This window comes from Cervus elaphus, chromosome 12 (genome assembly GCF_910594005.1).
Source record: "Cervus elaphus chromosome 12, mCerEla1.1, whole genome shotgun sequence".
Taxonomy (NCBI): Eukaryota; Metazoa; Chordata; class Mammalia; order Artiodactyla; family Cervidae; genus Cervus; species Cervus elaphus.
The window spans coordinates 15,830,633-15,839,539 of NC_057826.1; the positions used below are offsets into that span (position 1 = coordinate 15,830,633).

Genomic DNA, 8,907 nt, shown 5'->3' on the forward strand with positions numbered 1-8,907 from the left:
CCACAAACCAATCCTGGAGCCGGGCTGAGAGTGGGGGCGGGGACAAGGGCTCAGGTAGACTCAGGTCTGGAGCGGTGCTGGGGCAGTCTCTTTGCTGCTGCTGCTTGTGTGCTGAGAGCACTCTCGCCAGGTAGGGTGTATGTGGTGGGGGAGGTAGGTATCTGTGTGGCTTCTAATGGAGAGGATCCGCACAGCCTGGAACAATGCAGATGGGATAGAAGGAAGATGTTCGGGAGGCAACATTGTAGGGAGAAAAGAGATTTCAGAGACCAAGCGGAGAGGGAGCTGGGAGAACGAAGAAAGCTTGGTAGGTACAGAACGAGTGAATCGATGAACGAATGAGTGGCCACTCGGAGCCTGGCACAATGAGAGGTACCTTTGCTTTCTAAAGTAATTCTTATAATAACCCTCGGAATAGGTCATTTTAGTCTTCATTTTGCAGGTAAGGAAACCTAAGCTGTAAAGTGTGAATTACTTGCCCACGGTCACACAGCTACTGAATAGTGAGGCCAGGAAAGGAACCACTCACTCCCGACTCTACTAAACACCACACCTTTCCTGGCCTGGGGCAGGGCAAAATTTGGGAACACGTGTTGGATTCTCTCAGAGGCCCCCAAAAGCGTTAAGGAAGCCATGCTGAGGGGCTGGCAGAGGAGTCTGGAAGAGTGCTCAGGCTGTGCCTTGATGGCTATCTTCTGGAGTTTCTGAGAGCGTCTGTGAAGCGGGCATAAGTTCTGTCAAAGAGGGTGGCCATCCATGCAGCTTTTCTGACTCTGAGAGCTGAAGCCTCCTACTGAGGGAGGGTGAGATAACAAGGAGGATGGTGAGGGGAGGGGAGTGTGTGTATCTTGGCCCATGCTGTAGCTGCTTGTGATTCCATTAGAGCTTCATTCTCTCTGGACTTTGACAGACTCCACTTTTGTGACTCATTTGTACTGAGAGGTTCATCCACTGACCCTTCTACCTCTGGAACTTTCTTTGTTTTTTGGTGTGTCACACTGTCTTGAGACATTACTGACTTTATCATTTGTTTCAGCTGAGTAATTTAGGACCCTAGCAAAAGGCCTACTGTCAAAGTGACAAAGGAAGCATGATAATTTAGTGCCACTTCAGGCTAAAGAAATTAACCAGACAGTAGATAAACCATGGGTCACATAACAAAGATGGGAAGAAGCAACTCCATGATTAGATTTTTATCTACATGGTTTTCATTTAATCCAAGATAATTTGAATCAGTGCTCAGCAAGGGTTGATCTAACATTTTGTTCTGTTTTTTAAATAAAAAGTACATAGCCTGATGGTATTTTCTATACCACTTGAACACAGGTGGCTATGGTTTGCTTGCCTCTCTCAAAAATGGAAACTTCATCAAAATATGCTCAGTGAGACCATCTTAGAGACCAACAGACTATGCTTTGTATCTCAGCTCTTTCACCTATTGACTGTGTAACCTCAAGCATGTCACTTAACATCTCTATTGCAGCCCTCATCTGTAAGTGGAAATATTAATAGTGTCTCCCGACCTTGTTTAAGGATTCAATGAGATAATATATGACAGGTGCTTGGCACAGCACATGGTGTATACAAATAATCAATAACTATAATTTTGTCCACAACCCAACATCAAAATAGCTGTTCCTTTCTCTAATTTTCTATTTCTCAAGTCACCACAATTTTTTTATTTTTAACTTTTATATTGTTTTCCTAATTTATGGAACATGGAATCACTGAGAGCCAAAGTAGAGAAAACTTAAAGCATGTAAATATTGCCCTCAGACCATAGATGCCACTCAGACATGCAAGACTTCTCTGTGCTTGGAAGGATCGATCACCAGTAGGAAGGCTGTATCTGTTAGTAGATGTATAATTACCTTTGAGGTACTTGCATTACAAAAGAATGACATGAAGCACCAGGTTAGAAGTAAAGACCCCAGGGGACTGATTTCAGCCAAGAGAAGAGAGTTCTGATTTAGGCTAATATTTTGGAGAAATTCCTTAGACGAAAATAAGAATGGTGCTACTATTTGCACACTGTAGTGTTGACTCACCACTATTAGTATGATGAAATATTGAGACCAATTTCTATAAATCTTACATTAAAGTCCATTTTATTTCTTTATAGTGATGTTTGGACACCTCCTTCTCTTCTGTTCCCTTTCTTTTCATTTTTTCTGCAAGGTTTGTCATTTCCACCCACTGCATTATTTAGCCTTTTTTTTTTTTTTTAAACTCTTGTCAGCACACTTTGAGTTAACATAGTTATTCAAAGGCAGTGTGCCAACCCTATGAAGGGTGCATGGGGGTAGATGAGCCTCAGGTACTTGGGAGAAGAGTTTATGAAATGACTGACGAAGTGAGAGTAGTACAGCCCTCATGAGTGGGACACAGGTTAACTGCAGAGCGTACGGTTGAAGCACATTAACCATTTGTTGTCTCCTGCCCTTTGCTTTTGTTTCCAAGGCAAAAAGCCCTCTCAGGTTGGAGGGGAGCCATGAGCCGATTCCTGAACGTGTTACGAAGCTGGCTGGTGATGACGTCCATTCTAGCTGTGGGTCACTCTCTGCAGAGCTTCCGAGACCACACCTTTCTTTATGAAAAGATCTATACCAGCAAGCCAGACCTGGGTAAGAAAGCAAAAATCTGCATCCTTTGTGGGAGTGGCCTAAGTGGTGGTCCCAGACCTGGCTGTACATCACAATAGCTGTGAAAAACTAAAACCAAACAAAGCAGGGATGGCTATTTCCCTCTCCACCCCTAATTCGTGAATCTTTCACCCCCTGGATGGGTCACAGGAAGTTCTATTTAGAAACTGCCAGGGTGATTCTGATGCTGCCTAAGCTAGTGATCATAAGCCACTAGAGTAACAGACGAGGAGGATAACAGTTGGTCTTTTTGCCTGCAAGGTTCTCTGAATACCTTTCCCTTCATTTTACACTGCCCTCGGCAGCTGGTCTGTACAAATACCATTACAAGGACACTTGAGGAAACAGAGTTCCTTGATGACTCTAATGCCTGATGAGGAAACCATGAAGAAGGTTTTCCTGTTAGTTTCTTTCAGAAATCAGGTCATGGTGCATATCGTTTATACCCTACATTGCATATGGAGAATTACTAAGCCAAGGTCTTCTCAAACCATGACACAGACCCCGAAAAGATATCCAAAATCCCTCCAGGTTGGTTTCGAAAAGAGAACTTCCGCAGGTGATGGCTTTCCCCAGTGTCCTAAGTCTCTCTGTAGAGAGTGGTTGCACAATTTAGCGTGTGCTTCCTTGCTCTGATATGTGGTGTGGCTTGAGCTGCAGCACCATTTCATAGTAGTGACAATTGTATGTCACATTTATAGGTAACCCAGATTCAGGCTCTGACCTAGCTCACATTTCTACAACATCTGGGTATAAAATGAAAGTAAGCAGGCTAAGGCTCACTTTGAACAAAGCTCAAGCACAGTAGGCTTAGAGAACCTGGAAAAGTGGGTGGAACAGTTCCACTTTTCATCCTGCAGCGCTGTCCTCCAGAGGTCCAGGAACTCTGTATAGATTCACACGCTTTTAGAGGTCATCTCGCCTAACCTTTTGAATTTAAAATTGAGAGAGAAAGGCCCAGAGGTTATGTGATTTGTCGAAGGGCATCTAGGTGAGCAGAACTGTGTGTGTGAGCCTGCGCAGGCCTGCATGCACACATAGCCGGGAAATAGGTCCCTCATGACCTCCTGGTACTTTGCTGGTGATAGCAGGACCCTGGAGCATCCAGTGGAAGAATTTTACCTGATGTCTACTCTGGTTAGGATTACTGAGATATTCCATTTTTAGTTCACACTCATAAAGAGATATATAGAATTAGAATAGAGAAATTTCCTGTTGTTTCATCAGAAGCGCTTTCAAAATGCTTTATAAAGAATGTAAAAAAAAAAAAAGAATATAGCTCTCCAGGATTAACCACTAGATATTAGTTTGGGACATGGGATTTTTTTCTCAAAATGACTACCATCTAAAGATCTGTGGGGTTGTGCATTTGGTGTTGCTGTCTGGTTTTCCAAAGGCTGAAAAATCCTTAAAGGAAAATCCTGAAAGACATTTTGGTTGTGAGTCTTGTCCCTTAAAAGTTCTCTTGCTCAGGAGACCAGCAAAGGAAGTATCCTTGCTTTTCACCATAGATCAATAACAGTACATTAAAATCAATAAGGCAAGGCTTTCGAAAATACGAGGGGCGTCCTGTGCCCACCTCTAGAGTATATGATTTAACTGATCTGGTATCCAGGTCTTGGTAATTTTATAAAATTTCGTCAGTTGAATCTAGTAAATGCCTAGGGTCAAGAAGCACTGTTATGATGGACTCTGATTTAAACACTCTGGACAAGAAATTTAACACAGTAGTGCCAGAATGAAGCTAGCAAGAGCAGAGTGGCCCCAGCTAACACCGGTGCTTATTCCCTTCCCACACACACAGGAATCCAGCCTAGTTAGGCCTTCATTCACATAATATAAATCTGAATTCAGGAGATCCAGGGACCTGGGTCTCTTATACACCAGGTGTGGCTCTCTAGACAGGGCTCAGTATTTCTGTGTTCTCTCTTGCATCAGCCTCACTGAAAGTCTGCTGACCTCCTGGCATCTTGTATTGACAGACCACTCTCTACCATGTTCCCCCACACTTATCCTGATTCAGACTCACTGGGCTTCACCAACACCAGAGCAGATTCCAGGCAGACCTATAAACCACTAGCCCAAGAGTTACTGCCCAAGTGGGCTGTTTGTTGGGTTTTTACTCTTGGAACGTGCCCGCCCATCTGTAGGCATTTGAAGAGAGGCTGAACCAACTCTCCTTCTGGAAGTCTTTCCACTCCTTCTAGTTCCCATGTGCAGCATCAGAGCCTGTACTTTGCCCAGCCAAGGGGATGGCAGGCTCAGCTCTCTGACTCTCCAGTGGAGTTGGAGGAGTTTGGAGGGAACCCTGACCCGCCCTTCTCAACACTCCTGCTTGTTTCTGCTGCACAGTGAATGGCCTCCAAGCTCGGACCTTTGGAGTCTGGACGCTGCTCTCATCAGTGGTTCGCGGCCTCTGCGCCATCGACATTCACAACAAAATGTATGTAAGGGAGGGAACAGCACCAGTCTCCCTGTGTTGGCAATGGGTGCTAAGCAGAGCCATTGTGGTCCTCTCTCGGAGACTTATCACTAAAATCAAAAGGCAAGGCTTTAGAAAATACTAGGGGGCTGCTGGGTTCAGAGGGTACAATTTAACTGTTCTGATATCCAGGTCTTAGTAATTTGATAAAATTTCTTCAGTTGATTCTAATAAATGCCCAGAGTCAAGAAGCACTATTATGATGCACTATGATTCCATCATATGGCCTATGATTTGATACAGTAACCTAGGATGTGAAGATAAAAGATTACTAGGTACCATTCCTTCCAGGGATAGAAAACATCACAGGCCTGAAGGTCTTCAAAGCTTAAAAATCTTTGAAACAAACATAGCAAACTGGTTATGTTGTGATCCAGTGGCCTGCATCATATCCCTCTACTTCTTTCCTAACGAATCAGCCTTTCTTCTACTAAAGAGGAAGTGTGCTTGCTCTTTTTAGAGAGGCCATGACATACCTTATTCTCACATTCCTCCTTGAGAGGCAGGGATGAACAGAAATAATCATCCATAACATCATAAGCCCACCAGTAAACGGCTGTGTGTTTACACAGAGTCATGAAGTGAGGGTCACAGAGAACTGAGCACTCCTCTGTATTCTGCCTCTTCAGAGGACTCACACAGACTGCGTGCATGTGTGGGTGCACACTCAAGTCCAACTCTTTGTGACCCCATAGACTGTAGCCACCAGGCTCCTCTGTCCATGGTATTTTCCAGGCAAGAATACTGGAACAGGTTGCCATTTCCTACTCCAGGGGATCTTCCTGACCTGGGGCTGGATCAAACCTGCATCTCTTGAATTCCAGCGTTGGCAGGCAGGTTCTTTACCATTTTGCCACCTGGGAAGCCCTCATACAGACTAGCTAGTGTTGTAATCCGAACTGGCCACTGGAAGTGCCTCAAGCTATCTCCCAACACCAATCATCACTGCAATCAAGGTGGAAACTGCTCAGGTCCCCAAGTGAGGCCACCAAAAGAGCTTCATACTATAATACTTTTGTGTTAGCCAGACTCTCAACATCTGGACAAGAGAGGAGATGGTGATATTTATTGAGCCCCTCTTATTATACCAGATGCTTTCACATGACATTGATTAAGTCTCCTTCTAGTAGCCCTGGGAAGCAGTGATTTTTTTTGCTGATTTTGTAGATTTGCATATTAGAGACTCGATTCATTTAAACTGAGGAAGAGCAAGACAAGTGGGATTTGAGGGCTGTTAACACTGTGATCTATTCACCTTTATTGTTTCGTTTCTTTGAACCTGAAATTATGGTTTACTTGTTCTACATTGACATATATTTTTGGAAGTAACATGGTTTAGTGGAAACACTGAGACCCAAGAATGAAAACTGGAAAATCGGCTCTGGTCACATTTCTATTGGTAATAGCTTTGAGGCAGCAAGTTTATCATAGACCTTCTCTGCATCTCAGTCCCTTCATGTAGAAAATGAGACTCGTGTATCTGTTTTTACTCTCAGGGTGAGGGGAGGGAGTAAGGATTGCATAATCATTTTAACGACCTTTACCATGATGAAGAATTACTGAGAAGCAGAAGGGGTGTATCTTTTGTTTGTTGTACTTTGGGGATGAGCCAAGACAACTGACTTATCTTTACCTCTGTTACCCATTCATTACCCCTTCACCCAACATAGGACAGGTGGAAATGCTGATTTCTATTTCCAACCTTTTTTTTAAAGTCTGGGATTTTAGTCCATGTGCTTCTGACATGCTCTCTGATTATATTCCCTGCCTAACCAGAAACTTGAAATCAAGTCCCAGCTGTTCTTACTTTCTGAAACAGCCTGCATTCTGCCCATTTAATGTGTACTTCTCTAAAGAAACCTACTTTCACTGAAAAAAAAAAAAAAGACATCAACCCCATACATAAATGTTTGCTAAGTGTGTAAAAATATGCATAGGAATGATAAAAATCAATCTTAAGATGTTAGTTCCTCCTGGGGAGAAAGGAGGCAGGAGAATGGGATCAGGGTGGAAAAGGATCCACAGGAAGTTTTAACTGAAATCTGTAATATTTTATTTCTTAGGAAAAAAGTATCTGAAGGAAAAATGTCAAGATAATGAGATTTGATGGAGTAGGGTATTGGTTGCATAGGAGTAAATTCTATTATGTATGATTTTTTGTATCTTTGAAATATTTCATAATTTTTAAATTTCATAATGAAGAAAGATACCAGCTATCAAAGTGGTCCATCTTCCTATAACTTCTGTCTTCTCCACCTTCTTGTCAAAACTGAGGAACAAGTTCTCTTCCTGTGAGGTTGTCACTCTGTCCTCCCTCTGACCATTTTTCTAGGTTAAGATGCAAAGTATCTTAAGATACAGCTCATATTGCAAAAGCATCTAAAAGCCCCAGAAAGTCCCTTGCTACGCATTCCTCATTCATGCCCTTCATTTGGAAGCATCGATCAGATAAGCACTGACCAGCCCCTGGCCAGACAGGTGCAAAGTGGCTTGGGCTAGAGTGAAGACAATTTGAGCAAGTAGAATATGTAAATGTGATTGATCCAAAATCGTCTACACTACCTAGGATTGCCATACTCCAGACTCTGGTTTGCTATTACTGGTTTCACCACCTTGCTTAGACTTGCAAAGCCACTCTGGATGGCTGGGTCATTCTCCTTTTGATTTAGCAGTTGAAAGCTTCAGTTTTGCCCTAGACATGAATAAAGTTGATGGGATCAAGCAGGACCAAGTCTCCTTTTTCTTTAGCCATAGTCATGTCCTGGGTTTTGATTTGTGGGTTACAAGTCTGACCACTTCCTCTGCACTGAACAAGCTTTACCTTAAGTCCCATTTTCATCTGCTCCCCTGTAGGCTCTACTGCATCACGCTCTGGACCTTCTTCATTGGCATGGGGCACTTCCTCTTTGAGATGTTTGTTTTTGGGACTGTGGCTCCCACGATTTTCATGCTGGCAATCCTCACAGTGGCAAGTAAGCATTGAGTGACCCTGGAACTCCCACAGGAGCTGTCCCTGCCTTAAGGACCAGCGTTATACAAGCAATATAAGAAAGCATGGTGCTTGTGTCAGCCACTAATCCTGTCTGTCTGTATTTAAGGTATCTCGATCCTGGGCATGCTAGTGGGGCTCCGGCACCTAGAAGCAGAACCAGGATCCAGACAGAAGAAGAGAAACTGAGGTCAACATCACCATGTCCAAGACATCACCTCCCGCCTTTGCTCACCTCTTCCTTCTCTATGCTCTTCAGTTTTACTTCTGCTCCATTATTCACTTCTAGCCTTTCACATTTAGGGTTTTTTTTTTCTTTAATTTAACATTTCTAAGCTATAACATGCATATAGTAAGTCAGTGCCATTTAAATGTGTGTGAAGAATCATTTTAGAATGATGTAGGTCCATCCAAATTAAAGAACTGCCAATATATCTGAAGTCCACTGTGTATCCTTCCCCCACCCACAGCCTCTTCCAGCACTGCTTTTCCAGCCTTCTCCTTTTTTCCTTTTAGTTTTAACTGTCAACTTGACTTGTATGGTTGGAATACGCAAACTGTTAAACATCAAGCTGCTACTTTGCCCAGAGCATTGCCACCAAGGGCGGCTTTGAGGGATTGTCCATCCAGGTTGGGTTTCTATCTGCTGCCATGCCCATGATCCTGAACCATCCACGGGACAAGCAGTTCTTCTAAGAAGGGCTCCCCGGCCAGTGAGCATGGCCCCTTCCTTGCGCCTACAGGAGGATCATGGTTGGAAGGGTCTGGGCTATTTTTAGAGCTTCCAGTCAGCT

General features: G+C 43.5%; 1 protein-coding gene across 2 annotated transcripts; it reads left to right on the plus strand.

Moving 5' to 3' along the window:
* The first annotated feature begins 80 nt into the window (after positions 1–80).
* LOC122705458 (ergosterol biosynthetic protein 28 homolog) lies at positions 81–8,541 on the plus strand. Of its 2 annotated transcripts, none has more exons than XM_043920857.1 (5): positions 81–130; positions 2,461–2,624; positions 4,995–5,085; positions 7,978–8,096; positions 8,223–8,541. In XM_043920857.1, the coding sequence occupies exons 2-5, from the start codon at positions 2,492–2,494 to the stop codon at positions 8,300–8,302; spliced, it is 423 nt and encodes a 140-aa protein (XP_043776792.1). In that variant the 5' UTR covers positions 81–130; positions 2,461–2,491; the 3' UTR covers positions 8,303–8,541. The 2 variants fall into 2 exon arrangements, with proteins under 2 accessions (XP_043776792.1, XP_043776793.1); XM_043920858.1 differs by lacking the exon at positions 81–130 and adding an exon at positions 173–307.
* Positions 8,542–8,907: the final 366 nt, after the last annotated feature.

Excerpts from the sequence above, each read along its gene's own strand:
- LOC122705458 (XM_043920857.1), top strand. The coding sequence starts at position 2,492 with ATGAGCCGATTCCTGAACGTGTTACGAAGCTGGCTGGTGATGACGTCC. Across the intron at positions 2,625-4,994 it reads TACCAGCAAGCCAGACCTGG|TGAATGGCCTCCAAGCTCGG; the intron begins GTAAGAAAGCAA and ends TCTGCTGCACAG. Across the intron at positions 5,086-7,977 it reads ATCGACATTCACAACAAAAT|GCTCTACTGCATCACGCTCT; the intron begins GTATGTAAGGGA and ends GCTCCCCTGTAG.